General features: G+C 38.8%; 2 protein-coding genes across 2 annotated transcripts in view; one reads left to right on the forward strand and one right to left on the reverse strand.

Annotated features, from left to right (window-relative positions):
- The window catches only part of LOC113513811 (motile sperm domain-containing protein 2-like), a 201,504-nt gene that overhangs the window by 116,842 nt on the left and 56,746 nt on the right, over nt 1-27,916 (reverse strand). The gene's annotated exons all lie outside the window — the stretch shown is intronic.
- Nucleotides 7,227-27,905, forward strand: LOC116413334 (serine-rich adhesin for platelets). Its single transcript, XM_052892355.1, has 6 exons — nt 7,227-7,340; nt 8,629-8,656; nt 9,867-13,112; nt 20,843-20,913; nt 22,129-22,171; nt 22,380-27,905. The coding sequence occupies exons 1-6, from the start codon at nt 7,314-7,316 to the stop codon at nt 25,781-25,783; spliced, it is 6,819 nt and encodes a 2,272-aa protein (XP_052748315.1). The 5' UTR covers nt 7,227-7,313; the 3' UTR covers nt 25,784-27,905.

Raw genomic sequence — 27,916 nt, forward strand, 5'->3', positions numbered from 1 at the left:
CTTAGTTCAAGTTGCAGCTGAAAATCAGTGCTTTGCTTTTAAGCAAAACTATCACTGAGCTGTAGCCTATTCGGGTCACTGCGACACACTTGGTGAAAACATATCTCCAATATTCATCTTTTGTTTTATATTTGAAAAAATTTAAATAATCAGATTGTATAAATTTATTTATTAATTTACGTGTGTCATAAATGGCTCAAATAAAGTGTCTATCTATCTATCTATCTATCTATCTGTGCGTGACCACTCTGCTTCTAAGGTATGAGGATGGATTCTCTGCCAATAGTGAGCTGTATTTACGAATAATTTTCTTTATATATTTTATTAATCACATACACTGACATTAGCTATAAATTTCTCGAGAACAGTTCCCTTTTTGGAATGGTCATAGTGTTTTTTTTTAATTGTTCGTGTCATAAGTAATTTTTGTCATCGTCTCCTCGACTATTCATAGTTGACCACGTAGATAAATTTTTATGTGAAAAACATATCATTTACATATAAAAAAAAGAGTTACAATATGTTGTGCGTGTTTGTACAAATGGTACCACAATACCTTAACTATAAAGATTATTATCCATTAACCGTTTGATGGCATTTTAAAATATATAAAAACATATAGAATCCAGCTGTAAATGAAATCCCGTGGGATTATTAAAGCGCATGATCGTTTGGCCCATATATTGTAAAAAAAAATGGTAACCCCGCCTGCGCTATCGGTGTACACTGGCGGGGCACCAGTGAGGGGTGATAGGTGAGGATGATAAGGCAGATCAGTTAGCCCATCGTGATGAATATACCTGGAAATCAGCATGATGGTTTAGAGGCAAAGTATATTGCTGACAATGGGACTAGTGACTGGCGACTAAAAGTGAGCGAGGGATAAGCTACAGCGTCCCTTTTAAAACATCTCCAAAGCCTGACTGCGATTGCCAATCCGCCTGCCAAGCGTGGCAACTACTGGCAAAATTCTCCAAGGCGAAAGTTCTTGTTCAGCAGTGAACTTTCATACAAAAATTATTCATTTTAAACAAGAATTTACAGTGAATTTACTGGGTACAGAGGAATAACACCTGAGTCCTCAGAAATTGCAACGCAAGAGGGGTATCATACTCTGTTATGTCCACGGTACTGCTCATGTCTATAGGCGACGGTTACCACTTTCTTCAGGTGAGCCGTCAGTTTGTTTTTTCATTCTAAGTTGAATAAAAAAAAAATGATTAGAAACTATTTAAAAAAATATTGTGTAAAAAGAATTTAAATTAATATTCTGACCTAAAACTTTTGCATGACATCAGACAGTTTGTGCAGTAATATATTACCATTTTCCATACTATTTAAACAGCTGCCGCCATCTTGTTTTTTTTCCTTTCATTGTATTTGGTACATAATTTTTTTAATGAAAAACTATTATACATTGTCGTGAAAATTCGTCAATTCGGTAATGAGTTACGTATGTTTGTTTTGTCTGTTTAATTCTCATATTGCATCAACTATATATTAGCCATAAGTGAAATTAATCGGCATTCAACAAGTAAAAAGGAAGGAGTATAGCCGATTCTGCTTTGTCTTCATCATCGTCATCAGTTCAGCCATTATTCGTCCACTGCTGTACATAAGCCTCCCACATAGACTGCCATAAGGAACGGTCCTGAGCCACCTGCGTCCACTGACTCTCTGCAATGCATTTCAAGTCGTTATGTTCATGGTACTGCTCATGTCTATAGGCGACGGTTACCACTCTCCATCAGGTGGGCCGTCAACTTGTTTGACATTACAAGTTGAATAAGAAAAATCTAGTAAGGGGGAGATCGTCCTACACTGCGTTTGCCTGTACTCGGTCGTCACTCAAGAATCTTTCTTCCCCATCGGTTGTCAGTTCTTCGAGCTATGTGACCAGCCCGTTGCCACTTCATCTGCTGTGCCATTTCTGTTTTATTCGTATCTCTTAACTAAATATTGAAATTCGATAATTTAAATGAAATTACAATTTCTTTTTTTTATTTATTTATTTTAAACAATATGAATCCATTTTTTGTTAGTATACTTAAGAACTATGTTAACTTAATCCCTAATAATGATCTAGTCCTCTCGGCGAGCATTCTCACGAGAGGACTAATTAATTTACAAACATGTCCACGATACTGTCGCCACTCCCGCGTATTCTAATGTCAAAACGAAAGCTGTCTTTTTACGCCGGACTGCGTCAAAACCATCTGTGCGAGCTTCGACAAACATCGGCAAGCTTCGACTAACATTCGGCAACAGGAGGCGCTACGGAAACGCGGGAGCCGCGACAGCATCCTGAAGTTGTTATTACATTGGATATCTCAAGGCATTGTACGCCCCCGGATATACCAGGACCATAGACTCGATGACTTTATGGACCGTCGCATACAAAATCTATAATAATTAGAACAAATCGTACACATTAATCTACAATATGTTTACCAGAGGGAGACTTTGTACAAAAGTCGATTGCTTGGGTACCTCTGTCCCATTCGTGTTTCAACCGTGAAGCAGTTGTGTTTGCATGGCTGTGTTTCGGTTTGAATGGTGGGGTATGGCGTGAATTTACTGGGTACAGATGAATAACACCTGAGTCCTCAGGGATGGCAACGCATGGGGGGTATCATGGGCGAAATAGTATACTCTGTTATGTCCATGGTACTTCTCATGTGTATAGGCGACGGTTACCACTTTCCATCAGGTGGGTCGTTAGCTTGTTTGCCATTCTAAGTTGTATAAAAAAAAAAAATTGAATGCTGTACAGCTATGGTATAGTTTAGCAGTTTCTTTACGAAATATAAAATCTCTGCCTAGTTTCAAAACAAAAAGATTTTTATTTGAACAAGTTGTTGTCTTCTTGTCTATTTCTCTGGTTAGCATACTTATTTGTTCAGATATGTAAAAAAATTATATCTTTGTGTTTTACTTATACATGTGAGCAGTATTTATATATTTGTATGTATTTGTGTAGGTGTTTATATGCATGTATGTATGTATATGTATGTGTGTATACATATAATAATGAGTAGGGATATTATATTTACATTATTACATGTATAACATCTTCATATTTTGAAATAATAGCATTTTCATCGTGCCTCCGATCAAACTGTTTATAATTACTCCTCTCCATCCAAAGGTTGCCTGCAAGAGATCGCTCTTAGCGATAAGGTCGCCCATTGTTCTCTCACTGTGATCATTTCTTGTAATTGTTTGTATCTATAATAAGTTTACTATTGTAATCTTATGGAGGGAATAATAAAGAGTATCTATCTATCTAAATTTGACTTAAATTTATTTATTTTTTCAAATTAATTTATTTATCTAAACATTTATATATAAATTAACTTGAAGTAGAAGTAATTTAATATTACCAGAAAAATTGCCAGAGGGAGACTTTGTACAAAAGTCGTTTGCTAGGGCACCTCTGTCTCATTCGTGTTTTTACCGTGAAGCAGTTATGTTTGCATGACTGTGTTTCTATTTGAAGGGTGGGATATGGCAGTGAATTTACAGGATATGGAGGAATAACACTTGAGTCCTCGGGAATGGCAACACATAGGCGGTATCATGGGAGAAACAGTGTACTCTGTTATGTCCATGGTACTGCTCATGTCTATAGGCGACGGTTACATACAATCCTCTCCCCCCCCCCTCCCTCAAATAGGAGTAGGCCTATGTTCAGCAGTGGACAGTTAACGGCTGTTATATTGATGACGCCGGTAGGGACTACGCGGGGGGAAAGGGATTGTTAGCAATGGAGTTTGACAGCCCCATTGCTAGAAATACGCCCTATTAGGTCAACCTCCACGTGATTCCCCCTGGAAACCAATTATGAACAATATCTTTTTGAATTCGTCACGATGGGCTAACTGGCCTGCTTTATCCTCACATATCATCCTTCACTGGTGCCCCGCCGGTGTATACCGATAGCGCGGGTGGGGTTACCATTCCATTATCATACATTAAAAAAAAAGTAGTGCCTACGCAGAAATCAGCCTGTAACGGTCGATAAAGTATTTTGTTGTCCGCATTCTGTTGTCCGCCCTGGCAACGCATGGGGGGTATCATGGGCGAAACAGTATACTCTGTTATGTCCATGGCACTGCTCATGTCTATAGGCGACGGTTACCACTTTCCATCAGGTGGGCCGTCAGCTTGTTTGCCATTCTAAGTTGTATAAAAAAAAATGGTCTATGCTGCACATTTGTCGGTTAACTTAGCTTCTTATAGGAGAGTTCCACTCACCATAATATTAACATTTCGCTACATGATTGAGTTACCTGTGATAATAGGTTATTTTTTATTTTATTTTTGCGAATAGAATTTGGGAACTAAAATACGTGAGAAATAAATTTAATTTATTATATTAATTATATTGTGACATTTATATGCATGTAATCTGTAGTCAATGTTGTGTACGCCTGCTGTAGGTATGCATAGCTGCATGCTACACAAAACAAATGTTATTTAATTTATGTATTAATTTATGTATTGCTGGTGCGCCTAATACATACATACATACATATCTGTCACGCCTGTCTCCCATTAGGGTAGGCAGAAACAATGGAACGCCAAATGCTTCGATTCAAACAAACCTCTTTCGCTTCTTCCACATTCATCAATCTTTTCATACACGCTCGCCGGTTACGGGTACTTTTAATTTGGCCCTTCTTCAGCACGTCGTCTATTTTGGTCGACATACGTCCGTCTAGGGCGGACCCTACCGACATCTCCAAATGTGTGTGCCTAATTCGAAATAAATAAAATAATAAAAGACGTGTGGGATTACTCTTGAAATAAATTCCTATATATCTTTTGTAGCGACTTTGATAAAATTCCCACGCGACAAATTTCAAGTAAATATATTGTTACAGTTAAAAAATTCGTACCGTTTTGTTCACCGAGTCATGAGGTAAGAAACATAAAATAAAAAACACAACCGAATTGTTAACCTCCTTCTTTTTCAAAGTCAATTAAAAATTATTTATTTTTTCATCATCATCATCATCATCATCATCATCATCATATCAACTCATAATTACTCATCATAAGCCTCTCCCTTAGGGTGTTTTTCCAGTAGTTGCCACGTTTGGCAACTACTGATTGGCAACCACAATTTTTTTTTAAGAGATGATAATAGAATGGTAACCCCGCATACACTAACGGTTTACACTGACGGGGCACCAGTTAGGGGTGATAAGCGAGAATGAAAAGGCAGATCAGTTAGCGCATCGTGATGAATACACCTGGAATTCAGCACGATGGTTTCCAGGGGAGACCACGTGGAGGTTGACCTGATAGGGTATGTTGTCAGCAATGGGACTGATAGTCCGCATTACTAACAATCCCTTTTCCCCTGGCGACCGCAATTAGGCTTTGGAGATGTTTTAAGAGGGACGCTGCTGCCCATCCCTCGCCCTCCCTCAGTCGCCTCTTACGACACCCACGGGAAAGGAAGGGGCGGCCTATTCTACGCCGGAAGCTGCACGAATTGATTACCAAAAGAGGTCCAAAGTGAATTGAAAATATACAATTTATTTATTTCAATGTGACATTATCATTTAAAATATTATTTTTCTGTCTTTTAATACAATTCTTTGATTTAAATACAATTCTAAACTGGTAAGTGGTAACTAGAGGGAGACTTTGTACAAAAGTCGTTTGTTTGGCCACCTCTGTCCCATTCGTGTTTCTATCGCGAAGCACTTGCTTGCATGGCTGTGTTACAGTTTGAAGGGTGGGCATATGGCAGTGAATTTACAGGGTACAGAGGAATAACACTTGAGTCAACGCATGGGGGGTATCATGGGCGAAACAGTATACTCTGTTATGTCTATGGTACTGCTCATGTGTATAGGCGACGGTTGCCATTTTTCATCAGGTGGGCCGTCAGCTTGTTTGCCATTCTAAGGTGCAATAAATAAAAAATAAACAGGTGGCACATTACGTCTGTACCACGACGTACGGTAACTAATTATTGTAAGGTATTTATTGACAAATAGAAAACTAATAATAAGAATGGATATATTCATTATTTTTAATTAATAAATCATTAAATGAATATACTGCAATATAGATACAAGTGCATAAAAATATGTACAGTCGGTCGCGTATTTGAGACTTCTTGTTCAATCAACTTAGAACGGCAAACAAGCTGACGGCCCACTTGATTGAAAGTGTCAACCGTCGCCTACAGACATGAACAGTACCGTGGACATAACAGAGTATACCATAATAGACATGGACATAATAGAGTATCTATATTTTAATCTGTACTTCATGTTAATATATTTCAATTGAATTGTTTATATGTCATTGTTTATTTTTATGTTTTTGTTTGCAATAAATAAATAAAATAAATACACTGTTACGCCCATAGGGAGTATCCCTACGCGATGCTATTCCTGAGGACTAAAGTGTTATTTCACTGTACCCTCTCAATTCACTGCCATATCCTACCTTTCAAACCGAAACACAGCCATGCAAACACAACTGCTTCACGGTAGAAACACGAATGGGACAGAGGTGGTCAAGAAAACGACTTTTGTACAGTCTTCCTCTGGTGGTGAGATGTTTTTATAGAGAATGAACGAATGAAAACTTTTTATTGTTCCGTTTAAAGAATGGTACAGACTATAAACATTAACAATATGTGCACAAAAACAATAGTATTTTATTTATTTATTTTATTTATTTAACACTTTATTGCACCAACATAACATGATTTGCTAAACAATTTTCAATACGTATAATGTAGTACAAAAGGCGGTCTTATTGCTAAGCAATCTCTTCCAGACAATTAATTAGATCAGCCTTTAACTGTCCACTGCTGAACATAAGCCGGGGAGGCTTTGTCAGTAGTTGCTACGCTTGACAGGCGGATTGGGTTAGCATTTTAAAACATTTCCAAAGCCTAACAGGAACCGCAGTTAGGCTTTGGAAATGTTTTAAAAGGGACGCTGCTGCCCATCCTTCGCCCTCCTTAGTCGCCTCTTAAAAGACCCATTAGGTGACCCATTCTATGACGGGTCTAGATATATATATATATATACAATATTTAACGAACTTGACTGTACCTCGCATACAAGTAAATGTGCGCATTAAGTATGTGAATTAAAAAAAAAATAAAGTTACATTTCAATGAAATATGAATAGCTAATTATTTATAGTATTTAAATATCATAGGAGTCAATTAACAATACCTTGTTTACTACATCTATTGAATGTTTGTTCTAAATGGATATATAAAGTGTGCGACGCGAGGATAGTTGCATAGGCTTCAGTGGAAGACGATAAGCATCATGAAATTTGCACTACTGCTTGTTATGGTGAGTTCTTCTTTGACTTTATATCTTCTGTGTCAATTCTTCATTAATCTACATTGATTTTTTTATGCCACTTATAATGGCAAACAAGCTGACGACCCACCTGATGGAAAGTGGTAACCGTCGCCTATAGACATGAGCAGTACCATGGACATAACAGAGTATACTGTTTCGCCCATGATATCCCCTCCTGCGTTGTTATTTCTAAAGACTCAGGTGTTATTCCTCTGTACCCTGTAAATTCACTGCCATATCCCACCCTTCAAATCGAAACACAGCCATGCAAACAATTGCTTCACGGTAGAAACACGAATGGGGCAAAGGTGCTCAAGCAAACGACTTTTGTACAAAGTCTCTCTTAAAGATTAGTGTTAATAGTAATTCGTATTCTAAATGTTTAAAATAATAAATATTCTAAATAGTTGTATCACTCCAGCTGCCCGCTAACAACATGCTTCTTAACTGCATCGGGTTGACTGGAAGAGATCTCTGTCAGAGATAAGTCCACGCTTGCTCACAACATTTATAAATGCATTAACAATGTCATTTACAAGTGCAATAAAGAATATAATTGTATATTATTTGGGATCAGTTTAATCTATCTTCTCTCTTCCATTTTTATTTATTTATTGATTAGTACATATATATGTGCATGACAGACTTAATGCTAAAATCATTCTCTCCCAGTCAACCATTTTTCTTCATTATTAGTTTTTTAACAATTTTCTTTGTTGTCGATCATACCATCATTTTGATGCTTATCTCTTTTTAAGTCTCTATTCTTACCGTCATCATCGTATCAGGCATTAACTGTCCACTGCTGGAGTTAAGCCTTTCCCATAAATGAGAAATATAAATAACGCTCTACCCGCTAACATTGATGCTCCTTTCCAATTTGAGTGTTGCTGGTAGAGAACTCTTTTAGTGTTAAGCTCGCATTTGTACATTTACTTACCTCTGACATATTATTATGTACTATCATTGTGTACAGTAAATAAAAAATAGTAAAAAAATAAATAATCATAATCGGTGAACGGTCTTATCCCAACCAGTCTGGAACAACATCTCAGACGGTTGGGATTCCGAGGCGGCTCACTCCCGGGAAAGATGCAGAAAACGGTGCTCTTAGATACAGCCCGCATTGTACGACGGTTTCTCTCCCTGGGACCCTGAACCCCTACCGACTGTGCTTCTGTCGGGGGTTAGTTTGCCATCTCCTCTCCTTAAGAGAGGAGATGTGACCTCTTGAAAAAAAATTAAAAATAATAATGTTTTTATTTCTTTATTGCAGGCTCTCGCCGCAGTTCAGGCTGCACCCAGTAAGTAGTTTTACATTAGTGTTATTATGTCTTTTTAATTTATCAATGCTTTAATTTATTTAAGACTTACATCAGACGTCATTTATCTACCGATCTCAAAAAGAAGGAAGTTCCCAATTCAATTGTGTTTTTTTTTTTATTAACACCTCATAGTTTACATCTGACGGAGTCCCTTTAGTTTGGAAAAATGTTGTTGTTATCTGATACTTACAGATTGGTATATAAAACATAGAAATTTTATTAAAATCGATTCTGTAGTTTAAGTTTTAGTTGGCAATTTTGTTTTTGTCACAATTGAAATCGGTTTTCTTTTTCTAAAATCAAATTTGGTTTTATTTTAATAATTTTGAGAATCAATATTTTGGTGAAATATTAATCTCGAACTATATACAGTTGAATATCTAATGGAATAAATTAAAAATGGTTGATGTTTAATGCAAATTCAGAATCTGGATTTGAATCTAGAATTGGCTTTAAATCAAAGCTTATTATATCATGTCCAAAATTTATATTTGGATGACTTTCAACAAGTGAGACTTCTGTCTAATCTTGGTGAACTTTCTTCTTGATTTCGAGTCTTCAGAAAAGTTGATGTTTTTGGAAGTATTTTATAAAATTGTTCCTTCTATATTTCGGAGGTATTTGCTTTTCATTTGCGATTTGAAGTTGAAAGCGCAGTTGTGAGGACCACCGATATATGTACGATCACTGATAATTATGGCGAAATATATGCACTTAACATGTGTATATTTATCATGTTTTTTGCAAATAAATATTCATTCATCCATTCATTCATCCGAGACTGGACAACTGTCACATTTGCTGAAAGTGGCCCGTTTGCTCCTTCTATACTTAGCCTTAAATTTTCATTTACATGTACATTTATACTAACTAGTACATAAGGATTTTGACGATTGAATTTATTGCCATCAAACCAGAGATAAGGTTATCGTCTCTATTCCGTATCCTGATTGCTTACGTGGCGAGTGATAAGCACGTTGCTTGTAATAACATCCCGGATTCAACCCCCAATCGAGCCAATTCAGGAAACGAACTTCTTTAAATTGCCTCGAGTCTTAGTGATCTGGTTCTCCCAGATGTTCGTCTCCTGGTTCCTCAGCACACAGAGTATCCTAACATGAAGAGCAGACAACGGATGTGAATGTATGGCATTTATTATTTTTATAATTCACGTTACTTTTATTTTCAGGACCCGAACTAATCTGGAGCAGTGCTGCGGCAGCCAGCAAAAGCTCTTCCTCATCGATCAGCAGCGAACAGAGTAGTAGCAGTTCTGATTCCTCCTCAAGCTCTAGTTCACAGAGTAGTTCTGCCAGTAGCTTTGAGACAGCATCTTCAAATCTCAGCGAGGCAGCAAGCAGCAGTAGTGCTAAATCATCCAGTGTTAGTAATGCAGTAAGTGGCAGTAATGCCTCCTCAGGAAGCATAGCATCAAGTGCGAGTAATGCGGCAAGTGGCAGTAACGCTTCCTCAGGTAGCATAGCATCGAGTGCAAGCAATGCGGCAAGTGGCAGTAACGTTTCCTCAGGTAGTATAGCATCGAGTGCAAGCAATGCGGCAAGTGGCAGTAACGCCTCCTCAGGAATCATAGCATCGAGTGCAGGCAATGCAGCAAGTGGCAGTAACGCCTCCTCAGGAAGCATAGCATCAAGTGCTAGTAATGCAGCAAGTGGCAGTAACGCTTCCTCAGGTGGCATAGCATCGAGTGCAAGCAATGCGGCAAGTGGCAGCAATTCTTTATCTTCTGGTGATTTAACTGGCTCATCCAGTACTAGCAATGCATCAAGTAACGCGGCAAGTAGCAGTAAATCTGCATCTAATAACGGCAGCTCTATAACTTCAAGTGCCAGCAATGCCGCAAGTAATGCAGCAAGCAGTAGTAACACTTCTTCCAAGAACTCTAAAGCTGCTAGTTCCAGCAATGCCGCCAGTAGTAGTAATTCCTCATCATCTTCCGATAATGATTCTGATTCATCTAGTGCTAGCGATGCATCAAATAATGCAGCAAGTAGTAGTAATTCTGCATCTAGCAACAATGGCTCCAACTCTTCAAGTTCCAGTAATGCAGCAAGCAATGCAGCAAGCAGTAGTAACACTTCATCTAAGAACAGTAGCTCTAAAGCCGCTAGTTCCAGCAATGCCGCTAGTAGCAGTAATTCCTCATCATCTTCTGATAATGATTCTGATTCATCCAGTTCTAGCGATGCTTCAAGTAACGCAGCAAGTAGTAGTAAATCTTCATCTAGCAACAATGGTTCTAACTCCTCAAGTTCCAGCAATGCAGCAAGCAATGCTGCAAGTAGCAGTAACACTTCTTCCAATAATAATAGCTCGAACACCGCTAGTACTAGCAACGCATCAAGTAACGCAGCAAGTAGTAGTAAATCTGCATCTAGCAACAATGGATCTAACTCTTCAAGTTCTAGTAATGCAGCAAGCAATGCAGCAAGCAGTAGTAACTCTTCCTCTAAGAACAGTAGCTCTAAAGCCGCTAGTTCCAGCAATGCTGCCAGTAGTAGTAATTCTTCATCATCTTCCGATAATGATTCTGATTCATCCAGTTCTAGCAATGCATCAAGTAATGCAGCAAGTAGTAGCAAATCTGCATCTAGCAACAATGGTTCTAACTCTTCAAGTTCCAGTAATGCAGCAAGCAATGCAGCAAGCAGTAGTAACTCTTCCTCTAAAAACAGTAGCTCTAAAGCCGCTAGTTCCAGCAATGCTGCCAGTAGTAGTAATTCTTCATCATCTTCCGATAATGATTCTGATTCATCTAGTTCCAGCGATGCATCAAGTAATGCAGCAAGTAGTAGCAAATCTGCATCTAGCAACAATGGTTCTAACTCTTCAAGTTCCAGTAATGCAGCAAGCAATGCAGCAAGCAGTAGTAACTCTTCCTCTAAAAACAGTAGCTCTAACGCCGCTAGTGCCAGCAATGCCGCCAGTAGTAGTAATTCCTCGTCATCTTCCGATAATGATTCTGATTCTTCCAGTTCTAGCAATGCATCAAGTAATGCAGCAAGTAGTAGCAAATCTGCATCTAGCAACAATGGTTCTAATTCTTCAAGTTCCAGCAATGCTGCGAGCAATGCAGCAAGCAGCAGTAACTCTTCCTCTAAGAACAGTAGTTCTAAAGCCGCTAGTTCCAGCGATGCCGCCAGTAGTAGTAATTCCTCATCATCTTCCGATAATGATTCTGATTCATCCAGTTCTAGCAATGCATCAAGTAACGCAGCAAGTAGTAGCAAATCTGCATCTAGCAACAATGGTTCTAACTCTTCAAGTTCTAGTAATGCAGCAAGCAATGCAGCAAGCAGTAGTAACTCTTCCTCCAAGAACAGTAGCTCTAACGCCGCTAGTTCCAGCAATGCCACTAGTAGCAGTAATTCCTCATCATCTTCTGATAATGATTCTGATTCGTCCAGTTCTAGCGATGCATCAAGTAACGCAGCAAGTAGTAGCAAATCTGCATCTAGCAACAATGGTTCTAACTCTTCAAGTTCCAGTAATGCAGCAAGCAATGCAGCAAGCAGTAGTAACACTTCTTCCAATAACAGTAGCTCTAACGCCGCTAGTGCCAGCAACGCTGCAAGTAGCAGTAACTCTTCTTCCGACAACAGTAGCTCTAACGCCGCTAGTGCCAGCAATGCTGCAAGTAGCAGTAACTCTTCTTCCGACAACAGTAGCTCTAACGCCGCTAGTGCCAGCAACGCTGCAAGTAGCAGTAACTCTTCTTCCGACAACAGTAGCTCTAACGCCGCTAGTGCCAGCAATGCTGCAAGTAGCAGTAATTCTTCTTCCGACAACAGTAGCTCTAATGCCGCTAGTGCCAGCAACGCTGCAAGTAGCAGTAACTCTTCTTCCGACAACAGTAGCTCTAACGCCGCTAGTGCCAGCAATGCTGCAAGTAGCAGTAACTCTTCTTCCGACAACAGTAGCTCTAACGCTGCTAGTGCCAGCAATGCTGCAAGTAGCAGTAACTCTTCTTCCAACAACAGTAGCTCGAACGACGCTAGTGCCAGCAATGCTGCAAGTAGCAGTAACTCTTCATCCAACAACAGTAGCTCTAACGCCGCTAGTGCCAGCAACGCTGCAAGTAGCAGTAACTCTTCTTCCGACAACAGTAGCTCTAACGCTGCTAGTGCCAGCAATGCTGCAAGTAGCAGTAACTCTTCTTCCAACAACAGTAGCTCGAACGCCGCTAGTGCCAGCAATGCTGCAAGTAGCAGTAACTCTTCGTCCAACAACAGTAGCTCTAACGCCGCTAGCGCCAGCAACGCTGCAAGTAGCAGTAACTCTTCTTCTAGCAACTCTTCTAGTGCTAGTGAGTCTTCAAGCAGTAGTTCTAGTTCTTCTTCATCCAGCGAGGAAGAATCCAGTTCTAGCTCCTCGTCCAGATCAAGCGCTCAATCTAGTTCAAGCACTAAAACTGTTAGCGCCTAATCATTTGACAATTGTTGATAAAATTTCATCTACACAAACATGTATTGATACAAGACAAAATAACTACTTATCAAATATCAAGTATTTGTGTTGTTAAAAAATATAATCAAGGCCGTGATTGTTTGTAATTTTATCATAACATTGTTTGAAATAGATAAATGCTTGTTTTTTGGTTATACGATATGCTATTAGCAAAATTATGAGATTGGTATTTTTTAATGAATTCAATTAAGATTGAAAAACTGTATTACTACAAGTCTTTTGTGTTTAACATAAAGTTATATTCCAATTGTGTTGCTGACAAAATGCATATTATCTTCTTTTGTACTAGAATGTTAAGTTCACAACATAACCATATCTCTATGTTTTGCTATACCTTAAACTACTTTGGATGTTTCAGATTGATCAAATTCTAAATATCTAGATTAAGTTTCAGTTGTTTCTGTATTTTTTTTTTTAGCTCGGATCATAGTCAAGACCAAGAAATATTAAATTTAGTTGCTTATTCGTATTTGAATGGATGTAATTATAAGTTTTTATTCCTGTAAAAGATTGGACTACTTATTCAATTATTTTTTCTCTTTACACAATGTTCGCTGTGTAAAAGATAGAAATCTGAACGGTAGCTTTGTCAAATTTACTGTCAATCTGTTCGTTTGTATAAGTGTTTTGATTAAGATCAGTTAATACTACTTCAGACTTAAAATCATCTTTTGGTTACAGAAATAGGAGTAGCATTAATTGTTGAAATTTGATTTCTGTGGGTATAAAACCAAATTGCATTGAAAATTGTAAATTTTAGAATCTAGATTATTCAATTTGAACTGTATTAAGTAACTGCGAGATTTTTGAAGTTGCTGATCTAAAATATTTAACAAATGACCCAAACTAAAGGATCTATCAAACGTTTAGAATACCAGGACAGAGTTACGATAAGTATAGTTGAAAATGTAATATCAGATTCTGTCAATTTATCGTAACTCTATGTTATTTTAAAGAACTAATACTTAACGGTGATCTGTAAGCATAACCTTATTTTATTGTAACATTTCTTGGATTGTGACATGTCTGCTGCTGTTAATTATTGTTTAGTGTCTTCATTTTGGCATATGAATAAAAATTGAGAGCATTATTTTCGTATTTTTTCTTATAAATTATCCAATTTGTTAATGTAGGAGAAAAATCAGAGAGAAACTTTGTACAAAAGTCGTTCGCTTGAGTACCTCTATCCGATTCGCGTTTCTACCGTGAATCAGTTGTGTTTGCATGGCTGTGTTTCGGTTTGAAGGGTGGGATATGGCGTGAATTTACTGGGTACAGAGGAATAACACCTGAGTCATCAGGAATGGCAACGCATGGGGGTATCATGGGCGAAACAGTATACTCTGTTATGTCCATGGTACTGCTCATGTCTATAGGTGACGGTTACCACTTTCCATTAGGTGGGCCGTCAGCTTGTTTGCCATTCTAAGTAGTATAAAAAAAAATCTGCATCAATTACAATTCTAAACATAATTTTAGAAATAAGTTTAGTAAATCATATTATTAACTAAATAAATATGGAGTACCACAAGGGGGATTCAAATAATGGACATAATAGTAATATTAATAGTAAGTTTAGCTTTTAACAGATAAATAGGAATTTTGAAAAATAATATATATAGCCTATGTAACTCACCGATAATATAGCTTTCTACGGGTGTTTTTTAGCTAATCCATTACAAACAAACAATCAAATCTTTCCTCTTTATAATATTAGTATAGTCGATGGTTTCCTGTTTGTAAATGCTAAGTAAATATATAATTATAAAAATATAGAAAAATATATATGTGTATATATATATATATATATATATATATATATATATATATATATATATATATATATATATATATATTAGAAATAATATAAATTCATCGTGCCTCCGATCAAACCGTTTATAATTACTACTCTCCATCCAAAGGTTGCCTGAAAGAGATCGCTTTTAGCGATAAGGCCGCCCTTTATTTTCTAATTGTGATTATTTCTTGTAATTATTTATATCTATAATAAGTTTACTGTTGTAATCTTTTGGAGGTACCAAATCTATAAAATATATAATCATGCACCTGGTGTCAAATTAACTATTGAAGTAACAATTTATTGGTTAATAACCAATAACCTTTATCGTCGATTTATGTCCAATTCTTTTACTGTCACCGCTATCAGCCTTTGGAATAAAATCCCTGTAGATCTACGCAGAGCATCAAGTAAGGATATTTTTAAAAGAAGACTTTTTAATTATTTGTCGAGTCAACAAAACCAGCTCTATGTATGTATATATGTATGTACGTATATATTTCATATGTATTAGTTTATCCATATATATTAAAAGTAATGTTTATGTATTATATGTGCATTTCTTATGTGTATATTATATTTATATTGTGTATTGGCTTAATGTGTTACTATAATTATCACATATTTTTCACCACATCTGCCCTTCATACGCTTTCTTCTTTTTTTACCCAATGGTTAGTTGGTAGTGAATGCCATATGGCATTAAGCTCGCCACTTGTACAAAATTTTATTGTGCAATAAAGAATAAATAAATAAATAAAAAACTTTTTTAATAATACAGTTAGAACCAACCATAAAAAAACAATCTACAAAGAGATCACGAAAAATCGGCCATTAATAAGATGTTTCATAGACATATTTGATATTTAGCAGACACTGTTATTATTGCTGTATGGTCCCGACATTGAATAGATCTACCGCCCCGAGCCTTGTAAAGACCTACCGCCCGTAGCTTTGCAAAGACCTACCGCCCTTAATCTTGCAAAGACCTACCGCCCATAATCTTGCAAAGACCTACCGCCTGTAGCCTCGCAAAAACCTACCGCCCGTAGCCTTGCAATGGTTAAGGCAGGAGGACAAGGGATTGTTAGTAATGGAGACTGAGAATCCCATTGCTAGCAATATACCCAACCAGGTCGACCTCCTCGCGGTTACCCCCTGGAAACTATCATGGTTAATTCCTGATGAATTCATCATGACGGGCTAACTGGCCTGTTGTTATTTTCATCTATCACCCTTCACTGGTGCTCCGCCAGCGTATCCCGTTAGCGCAGGCAAGGTAACCATACCATTATCATCCAAAAAAAAATGGGTAAGGCCGCCGCTGAGTACAGCTTATGTCGCTTATAAGCTTCCTACAAATGATAACATTTCTCAAATCGATTGAGTAGTTTTTGAGTTTATCCATTACAAATAAATAATCAAATCTTTCCTCTTTATAGCATTAAAATAGATTTTTCATGCAACTTCGAATGCCACGTCAGCTAACGGCCCACCTGATGGAAAGTGGTAACCGTCGCCTACAGACAAGAGACCATGGACATAACAGAGTCTACTGTTTCGCCCATGCTAACCCCCATTACTAGGGACTCAGATGTTATTCCTCTGTACACTGTAAATTCACGCCATATCGCACCCTTCAAACCGAAACACAGCCATGCAAACAACTGCTTCACGGTAGAAACACGAATGGGACAGAGGCAGTCAAGCAAACGACTTTTATACAAAATCTCCTTCAAAGATAGATCATCCCTCCCCAATATATATAGATTCTTTATTACCAACAACAATGATAATAATAAGACGAGAACCTCGTGAAAGTCGAAACCGAGAAAAAGAGAAAATATCTCGACCTGGCTCACGAGGTCACCGAAATGTGGGGGTGACGTCCACCGAAATCATTCCAATCGTTTTGTCGGTGAACGGTCTTATCCCAACCAGTCTGGAACAACATCTCAGACGGTTGGGATTCCGAGGCGGCTCACTCCCGAGAAAGATGCAGAAAGCGGTGCTCTTAGATACTGCCCGCATTGTACGCCGGTCTCTCTCCCTGGGGCCCTGAACCCCGGCCTCTGGAACCCCGGACTGTGCTTCTGCCGGGGGTTAGTTGCCATCTCCTCTCCTTAAGAGGGGAGATGAGAATTTTTGTAAAAATTGAAAAATAATAATTACAGGTAAAAATTAACAATAAAAATAAATCCGTACATTTTGCTGCTAATATGCGTCTGTCAAAAATATTACTGTTTATAAGTATCATAATAAACCTAGGTAATTACATTTAAATGTTAAATTTGTAAATTAAATGTAATGTACCAGAGGGAGACTTTGTACAAAAGTCGTTTGCTTGGGTACTTCTTTGGGTCCCATTCGTCAAGCGTAAAGTAGTTGTGTTTGCATGGCTGTGTTTCGGTTTGAAGGGTGGGATATGGCGTGAATTTACAGGGTACAGAGGAATAACACCTGAGTTCTTAGGAATGGCAACGCATGGGGGATATCAGGCGAAACAGTATACTCAGTTGTGTCCATGGTACTGCTCATGTCCATAGGCGACGGTTACCACTTTCCATCAGGTGGGCTTGTTTGCCATTCTAAGTTGTATAAAAAAATGGTTACACAGAATCCATCAAAAGTATCTTTACTCAAATTTTACTCTTGTATCCGTAAAAAACGATCAGGATTATATTTAGTCTATGGTTTTTATTTTATTACTAACCTGCGTATTATGATTTTTCTAGAACCTTTTAGCGGTCACAATTATTTAATTAACATTTTTTTTTTTAATACTAAGGAACGAGCTCTTGTGACCACTATCTTTAATAAACTAAAAAATAGACTTAAAGCAATAAAAGAAAAAAAAAAACATTTTCATTGATACATTAACAACAGAGTAATAAAAAAATATTAATAAAAAATACACTTGACAATCTATAAGTCAGTGCTTCTCAATTCTTTGCTCAATTCGTAAATTTAATGATTTAAACTTGTTCTCGTAAATTCATGTACTTCCCTTTATTCGCCGTCCCTTTTCTTTTTGTTGTAAGCATAGAGTTTTTTTTTATACCACTGAGGTGGCAAACAAGCATACAGCCCACCTGATGGTAAGTGGTTACCGTAGCTTATGAACACCTGCAATACCAGAGGTATTACGCGCGCGTTACCGACCCTGAAGAAACCTCTTTATCCCCCTTTTGAAGAACCCCATGCTGTAGTTTCTTGGGAAAACCTCGACAGGGAGCTCATTCCACAACCTGAGTGTTTGTGAGAGAAAACATCTCTGAAACCGCGCAGTACGCGACCATTGAGGCTGTAGGACATGAGGATGAACTCCCTGTCGATGGCGAGCCGTACGATGGTAGAAAGTGGCTGTGGGCATCATATTGAACAATTCCTCTGAGCACAATCCGTTGTACAAGCGGTAGAACACGCAGAGTGTGGCAAAATCTCTCCTAAGACTCAAGGGTTCGATACCGCTTGTAAGCCTGAGATCATTGACAATTCTCGTTTTTTAATACGTTGTACGTTATACTTAGTCTATGGTTGTGACATTTTTTTTTATACAACTTAGAATGGCAAACAAGCTGACGGCCCACCTGATTAAAAGTGGTAACCGTCGCCTATAGACATGAGCAGTACCATGGACATAACAGAGTACACTGTTTCGCCCATGATACCCCCCATGCGTTGCCATTCCTGAGGACTCAGGTGTTATTCCTCTGTACCCTGTAAATTCACGCCATATCCCACCCTTCAAACCGAGCATATCAGGCAGCACTAGCCTGAATAATTTTTCTTTTTCTTTTTAATTTTTTTTTTTTTATTAAACCTAAAATGACGACCAAACTGACCACCCACCTGATGGCAAATGGCAACTTTGGTGCTAACCGTCGTCTATAGAGCAGATTACATACATACACTATTAGCTTTCACCCGCGACTTCGTCTGAATATATGCTCTTTTTTTTCAATGTTTTATTTAGTTCGAATGATATGACATCCTATGTTATATCACTAATTTATAACCAACTTAAAAAAAAAGGATTCTCAATTGGATATCGTATCTTTTTTTTTTATATTAATCACCTCATAACTTAATCAAATGTGAACGAATTTGGAAAAAAACCTTTTTATTTGTTTGAAAATACATATTTCTTGAAGGTCTCATAGAAATTTCATCAAAGTCGGTTCAGTGATTTAGTTTTTTAGTTCAAAATAACTGGTTTCATCACAATTAAAGTCGGTTTTTTTTTGTATAAAACATTTTTAATTATAATTATTTACTTCAAAATACATATTACTGTTTACATGAACTAATCAACTTCCAGCAGCAGTATTTGCGAACCGATACGACAACATAACCTTCAAGAAAACAGCATATTCCTTCTTAAAAGGCCGGCAGCACACCTGCAATGCCGTTGGTGTTGTGTGTGATCATGGGCGGCGGTAGTCATTTATCATCAGGTGAGCCGCATGCTGGTTTGGCCCCTGTGTCGTAAAAAAAACAGTTTACAACAACTGTACCTTTCTACCATAAATTTATTTATTTACCATTTTTTTTTATTATATACACAGCTGTTACTCTGTCATTAATTAAAAAAATAAAATTAAAAAAAAAAACAATCTTTAACCTTATTAAAAAAGTAAGGTTACGTCTTTACGTATGCAATCATTAAGGTCATTACCGCCTTAACCGACTGCGGAGGAAAAGAGAGTAATGTTGTTTTTTTCGATTTATATCTACATATATTTTATTATTATTTCAGCCGTTTACTATCCACTGCTGAACATAAATAAGCCTTCCCCCATAAGGGGAGTTTTGCCAGCAGTTGCCACGCTTGGCAGGCCGGTTGGCAACTGCAGTTAGGGTTTTACAAATGTTTTAAGAGGGACGCTGCTGCCCATCCCTCCACCATAAGCTCCCTTAGTCGCCTCTTACGTCACCCGCGGGAAAGGAAGGGGTGGTCCAGTCTATGCCGGGACCTACACGGTACTATATATACATATAGGTAGGTAGATATGTGAGTATATACGTTCAGATACTTGACGTGTTTAAATTTTTGGATTAAGTCGCTTAATCAATAAAATTGGAATGGTAACCCCGCCTGTGCTATCGGTATACGCTGGCGGGGCACCAGTAAGGGATGATAGGTGAGGATGAAAAGGCAGGCCAGTTAGCCCATCGTGATAAATACACTTGGAATTCAGCACGATTGTTTTCGGGGAACAAGTGGATATCGACCTGACGGGGTATATTGCTGGTGTAGGAAGACGAAAAAAAAAAACATACGCTACATACATAGATACCTATCTATGTATGTAGTGTATATTTTTTTTACAATACAGGGGGCAAACGAGCATGCGGCTCATCCGACGGTAAGTGACTACCGCCGCCCATGATCACCCACAACACCAGCGGCATTGCAGATGTGCTGCCGGCCTTTTAAAAGGAATATGCTCTTTTCTTGAAGGTTATATTGTCGTATCGATTCGGAAATACTGCTGCTGGAAGTTGATTCCAAAGAGTGGTTGTGCGTGGGAGAAAGTGCCTTGAAAAACGCACGGTGTAGGACCGCCACTCGTCCAGATGGTTGGGATGAAATTTTAGTATATATTTAATATGTAGGCTTGATTACCATTCCATTATCAACCATTAAAAAACCACAAATTCCGGTAATCTAATAAAACTACATTTTACAATACAACTGTACCCTACTTACTTATTATTGTAAAAAAAAAATGTATTATTTGTTGTAGGATATAAAAGAAAAATAATATAATCATTTCCTTTTGTTAAAAAAAATAATGAGCAATTACGTATGTGGTAGGACATATTTGTTTGTATGTTTCGAAAAACGTAATCCGATTGTTTCACTTTGTATATAAACCCTTGGCTGGTGGAAGGTAATATAGAATTCACTACAGGGAGCAACATGAAATTACTTCTACTTCTTGTTTTGGTAAGTCGCTTATACTTTGTCAATAACTAGCCATAGGGTGGAAGTGGATTGTTAGTAATGGAGTCTAACTGAACCATTGCTAGAAATACACCCAATCAGGTTGAATACGTCGCGATGGGCTAACTGACCTGCCTTTTCATCTTCACCAATCATCCCTCACTGGTGCCCCGCTAATGTATACCGATAGCGCAAGCGGGGTTACCACTTCATTATTATCCATTAGAAAAACTGTGGTTGCCAAGCATGACAACTACTAGCAACCCGAGGAGGATCCTTATGTTCAGCAGTGAACAGTTAGAAGCTAATAAGATAATGAAGATACTTAAACTAAGAAGTAAACTTTTTACAAAAGTCGACTGCATGAGTGCCTTTTTTTTAATGGATGATACCGGAATGATGACCCCGCCTGCGCTATCAGTATACACTGGCAGGTCACCAGAGAGGGATGATTGGTGAAGATGAAAAGGCAAGCCAGTTAGCCTTCCTGCCGTCGGAGATGTGGTGAGTGCGAAAGCGAACCCATGTCTCCGACATATGGCACCTCGAGGGTATATCGTTTGGTTTTTGGTGGGTACACCCCCATCTTACGGGGGGATTCCCACAGTACCCATTCCCCTCCCACAAGGTGTGTGGGTCTGCATAAAGCATTTTCTAAACGTTAAATAAAAAAAAAGGCCAGTTACCCTATCGTGACGAATTTAACGATAAATTAGTCAGAATAGTTTTCAGGGGGAACCGCGTGGAGGTCGACCTGATAGGGTGTAATTATAGCAATGAGGACTAACCTCCTCATTACTAACAATTCCTCCCCGCAGCGTTTGGGTTTGCCTTAATATTATCCGGGAAGAAAGGGATTGTTAGGAATAAGGTCTAACAACCTTCAACTATATACCTCATCAGGTCAACTACCACACGGTTCCTCCTGGAAACTGTCATGGTTATTTCATGTGGAAATTATCACAAGCGCCTTACTAACCGGCTTTCATTTTCACCTGTCTCCTGTTACTGATGCCCCGTTAGTATATAACGATAACGTAAGCAGGGTTACCATTCCATTACGATCACATAAAAAAATATCGACAAGCCAGCAATGTAGACCCTCACCAATAGCGCCCTCCACTCCCTATCAATATCGTCATTGTCCTTGTGATCCGAAGTCATCATGTGTCAGCTATTCATAAGTATGTTTTTACAAATCTTTTTTGCTTGTTTCAGGGCCTAGTGGCAGTTCAGGCCGGTCTGATCAAACCAAGACCTAGTAAGTATCTTGTTACACGATTTACGGTGCTATTCATGTCTGTAGGTGACAATTTATCACTTTCCATTAGGTGATAACCTCATCTCACTACTAACACTCCGTTCCTCCCCTCCTTTTGAGAATTGAGGGGGGGCCCCATGCTCAGTTTGGTGAGGTTAATGGGATGATAAGATAAGAAGAGATTAAATCAATTATCTACTTTTTCTAGAACCAGAATCATGGAGCCTGAGCGATGCCGAAAGTAGTAGTAGTTCCTATTCATCCAGCAGCAGTGAGAAAAAGAGTAGCAGAAAAGATGGAAGCAGCTCAGAGTCGTCATCAAGTAGCCATTCAGATAGCAACAGCAGCTCCTACTGGTCTGACATAAGAAGATTAGGAAGTAAATCCTCCAGTGACAGTTACTCAGGTAGTAGCAGTAATTCTTCCTCTAGAAAGGATTCCAACTCTTCGAGCTCAAGTTACTCAGGAAGTAACAGCAATGCCTCTTCTGGAAAGGATTCCAACTCTTCGAGCTCCAGTTACTCAGGAAGTAGCAGCAATGCCTCTTCTGGAAAGGATTCCAACTCTTCGAGCTCCAGTTACTCAGGAAGTAGCAGCAATGCCTCTTCTGGAAAGGATTCCAACTCTTCGAGCTCCAGTTACTCAGGAAGTAGCAGCAACGCCTCTTCTGGAAAGGATTCCAACTCTTCGAGCTCCAGTTACTCAGGAAGTAGCAGCAACGCCTCTTCTGGAAAGGATTCCAACTCTTCGAGTTCAAGTTACTCAGGAAGTAGCAGCAACGCCTCTTCTGGAAAGGATTCCAACTCTTCGAGCTCCAGTTACTCAGGAAGTAGCAGCAACGCCTCTTCTGGAAAGGATTCCAACTCTTCGAGTTCAAGTTACTCAGGAAGTAGCAGCAACGCCTCTTCTGGAAAGGATTCCAACTCTTCGAGCTCCAGTTACTCAGGAAGTAACAGCAACGCCTCTTCTGGAAAGGATTCCAACTCTTCGAGCTCCAGTTACTCAGGAAGTAGCAGCAACGCCTCTTCTGGAAAGGATTCCAACTCTTCGAGTTCAAGTTACTCAGGAAGTAATAGCAACGCCTCTTCTGGAAAAGATTCCAACTCTTCGAGCTCCAGTTACTCAGGAAGCAGCAGTGACGCTTCCTCTGGAAAGGATTCCAACTCTTCGAGCTCCAGTTACTCAGGAAGCAGCAGTGACGCTTCCTCTGGAAAGAATTCCAACTCTTCGAGCTCAAGTTATTCAGGAAGTAATAGCAACGCCTCTTCTGGAAAGGATTCCAACACTTCGAGCTCCAGTTACTCAGGAAGTAGCAGCAACGCCTCTTCTGGAAAGGATTCCAACTCTTCGAGCTCCAGTTACTCAGGAAGCAGCAGTGACGCTTCCTCTGGAAAGAATTCCAACTCTTCGAGTTCAAGTTATTCAGGAAGTAATAGCAACGCCTCTTCTGGAAAGGATTCCAACTCTTCGAGCTCAAGTTACTCAGGAAGTAGCAGCAACGCCTCTTCTGGAAAGGATTCCAACTCTTCGAGCTCCAGTTACTCAGGAAGTAGCAGCAACGCCTCTTCTGGAAAAGATTCCAACTCTTCGAGCTCCAGTTACTCAGGAAGCAGCAGCAACGCTTCTTCTGGAAAAGATTCCAACTCTTCGAGCTCCAGTTACTCAGGAAGTAATAGCAACGCCTCTTCTGGAAAGGATTCCAACTCTTCGAGCTCCAGTTACTCAGGAAGCAGCAGTGACGCTTCCTTTGGAAAGGATTCCAACTCTTCGAGCTCAAGTTACTCAGGAAGCAGCAGTGACGCTTCCTCTGGAAAGAATTCCAACTCTTCGAGCTCAAGTTATTCAGGAAGTAATAGCAACGCCTCTTCTGGAAAGGATTCCAACTCTTCGAGCTCAAGTTACTCAGGAAGTAATAGCAACGCCTCTTCTGGAAAGGATTCCAACTCTTCGAGCTCCAGTTACTCAGGAAGCAGCAGTGACGCTTCCTCTGGAAAGAATTCCAACTCTTCGAGCTCAAGTTATTCAGGAAGTAATAGCAACGCCTCTTCTGGAAAGGATTCCAACTCTTCGAGCTCAAGTTACTCAGGAAGTAGCAGCAACGCCTCTTCTGGAAAGGATTCCAACTCTTCGAGCTCAAGTTACTCAGGAAGTAGCAGCAACGCCTCTTCTGGAAAGGATTCCAATTCTTCGAGCTCCAGTTACTCAGGAAGCAGCAGTGACGCTTCCTCTGGAAAGGATTCCAACTCATCGAGTTCAAGCTATTCAGGAAGTAGCAGTAATGCCTCCTCTGGAAAGGATTCCAACTCTTCGAGCTCAAGTTACTCAGGAAGTAGCAGCAACGCCTCTTCTGGAAAGGATTCCAATTCTTCGAGCTCCAGTTACTCAGGAAGCAGCAGTGACGCTTCTTCTGGAAAGGATTCCAACTCTTCGAGTTCAAGTTACTCAGGAAGTAGCAGCAACGCTTCTTCTGGAAAGGATTCCAACTCTTCGAGCTCCAGTTACTCAGGAAGTAGCAGTAATGCCTCCTCTGGAAAGGATTCCAACTCTTCGAGCTCCAGTTACTCTGGAAGCAGCAGTGACGCTTCTTCTGGAAAGGATTCCAACTCTTCGAGCTCCAGTTACTCAGGAAGTAATAGCAACGCCTCTTCTGGAAAGGATTCCAACTCTTCGAGCTCAAGTTACTCAGGAAGTAGCAGCAACGCCTCTTCTGGAAAAGATTCCAACTCTTCGAGCTCCAGTTACTCAGGAAGTAGCAGCAACGCCTCTTCTGGAAAGGATTCCAACTCTTCGAGTTCAAGTTACTCAGGAAGTAGCAGCAACGCTTCTTCTGGAAAGGATTCCAATTCTTCGAGCTCCAGTTACTCAGGAAGTAGCAGTAATGCCTCCTCTGGAAAGGATTCCAACTCTTCGAGCTCCAGTTACTCTGGAAGCAGCAGCAACGCCGCTTCTGGAAAGGATTCCAATTCTTCGAGCTCCAGTTACTCAGGAAGTAGCAGCAACGCCTCTTCTGGAAAGGATTCCAACTCTTCGAGCTCAAGTTACTCAGGAAGTAGTAGCAACGCCTCTTCTGGAAAGGATTCCAACTCTTCGAGCTCCAGTTACTCAGGAAGTAACAGCAACGCCTCTTCTGGAAAGGATTCCAATTCTTCGAGCTCCAGTTACTCAGGAAGTAGCAGCAACGCCTCTTCTGGAAAGGATTCTAACTCTTCGAGCTCCAGTTACTCAGGAAGTAGCAGCAACGCCTCTTCTGGAAAGGATTCCAACTCTTCGAGTTCAAGCTATTCAGGAAGTAGCAGCAATGCCTCTTCGAATAAAAACAATTCTAGCTCATCAAGTGATAGTAATGCCTCTAGCAGTAGGAACTCTTCTTCCAACAATAATAGCTCCAACTCTTCTAGTGCCAGCAATGCATCGAGTAGCAGTAACTCTTCTTCTGATGTTAAGAGCTCTAAATATTCAGCTAGTAGCAGCGAAGCATCAAGCAACAGTAGTTCTTATTCATCAAGTTCCTCGTCCAAAAAAGGACAATCTAGCTCCTATTCTAGTTCGAACTCTAAGTCCAGCTCACAGTCAAGCAGTTATGAATCTAGGGATGAAGACGGTTGTAACTAATTCACTCTGATATTGGTTTAAAGTTATCAAACTCTACTGATATTAACATGTCGGTCAATTTTACAACTGCAGTTGATATTATTTTGAGAAAGATTTTTTAAGCTTTAACATTTGTACCCTTATTTTGGCTTTAAAATAATTTTACGTCTCATATCTGAGCACAGCGTTTTTCTCCAAAGGAAACCCCTGGCAGATAGTTTGTAGTATTAGCTTATTACGAATTTTCAACTTTCTTTGTTTTGCATACACTTTTTACGACATCTCAGAGGTAAAATGGATGCAATGTTAATATCAGTGTAGTTGAAAATTACCAATTGCTTAATTCCGGTTCAAAGATCAGCTATTAGCAAGAATTGAGGATAGGCATTTTGAAATTAGGGATATTAAATCAATCATTGGCAATTGCTTGTTGCTGTATCACCATTAATCCATCATCCTTTGTCTAGTAAACATTGTTTATTATACATTTCATCAGTCTCTAAAATATTGTTAGAACACTTTGTAACATTTTCAGCATCGTTAACATTATAATCATTCGAACAATAATTGTACATTATCCATACATCATTGTCCTTTTCGAAATGTCTATTCCTTTTTTCACTAATATTTTTAAATATTTCAGGCGTTGTTTAAATTTTTAAATTGTTATTTTTTAATATTTTTCTTCATTCTTTACCGTTGTCTAGAGTATTACGTATGGAAAGATTGGAAATATCAAAATCAATTGCTATTGTAACTCAGTTATGGTACATTTTCATGGAACACTGAGAGATTTTTTTACCACACAGGAGGTGATAGTAAGTGATTGCCACTTCCTACAGGCACCCAGAACATCAATGAAATTGCAAATGTCACGCCAGACTTTTAGAAAGGAATATGCTCTTTTCCTGAAGGTTTTAATGGTGTACCTCTTAAGAAATACTGATGCTCGGAGTTGGTTCTATAATTTCTATAAGCTGTCCGTGGAAGAAAGTACTGAAAGAAACGTACTCAGGTGGACCGTCACTCATCCAGATGGTCATGATGGAACTTTCTTGTGGCGGGTTGTAAGAGAAAGAAATTTAGCAGCTGGTAATAATCTGAATAGTTCCTCTGAAAACTCTCACACATTTACTGCATGAATACTAAGTAACGATAGAATATTACTACACGAACCTGTTCGCCCCACGACTGGGCAGAATTTTCCCTGATAAGGGAACAATATTACATCACTATTCCTTCACTTCACTTGACTACATAATTACTATAGTTTTACTCTGTACTTATGTCTCTTTCTCTTCTCTTGCTGCTTGCTCCTCTTGCATGATGTAAGTGTGACTTCCTTTGAGATCTCTCACACCAAAAATATTGTTTGCTTAAAGAAACAGTAGTCTTACTCTGGTACATTATATCACTTATTAAATTTTCTACAGTTATGTGTACAGATGACGTTTACAAATTAGAAAAATAAAAAAAAAATAAAAAAATTGTAATACAAAAATATTTTGTATCTATGGTCAAAGCATTGTAGACTGTATTCTTTAACTTTTACGCATTAATTTACTTTAATATTAAGTCTTTATTAACCATCCTGCATATACTTAGATATAAAAATATCGTCATCACCATTTCAGCCATTATCCGTCCACTGCTGGACATAGGCCTCTCCATAGACTGCCATAAGGAACGGTCCTGAGCCACCTGCATCCACTGACTCCCTGCAATGTATTTGAAGAAGCAATGTGTTTGGCTGCACGGAGTCGCCACTCAAGAAATTTTATTCTCCATCGGTTAACAGTTCTTCGAGCTATGTGACCAACCCATTACCACTTCAGCTTGCTTACCCTTCGGGGTAATAATATATAATATAAAAATGTGCTCTGTTTAATAGAACTTATAAAAATATAAAAAAAAATATAATCAATCGATTGAACATTTCGATTGGTTACTAAATTCACGTAGAGAGTGTTCCTATGAAAATCACGATCTATTACGTATATTAAGTTGATCGATGTCATCGATCGATCGGTCAATAATGTATCATTTGTCTGTGTATATGTAATATTTCTAGATATTGTAATTTTTCCATGTTTGGCATTATATAATATTTGTTTGGCTATGAATAAATTTGATGCATTATGTATTAATTCTTTT

The sequence above is a fragment of the Galleria mellonella genome, unplaced genomic scaffold (genome assembly GCF_026898425.1).
Source record: "Galleria mellonella isolate WM207_F2 unplaced genomic scaffold, CSIRO_AGI_GalMel_v1 utg158, whole genome shotgun sequence".
Lineage (NCBI taxonomy): Eukaryota > Metazoa > Arthropoda > Insecta > Lepidoptera > Pyralidae > Galleria > Galleria mellonella.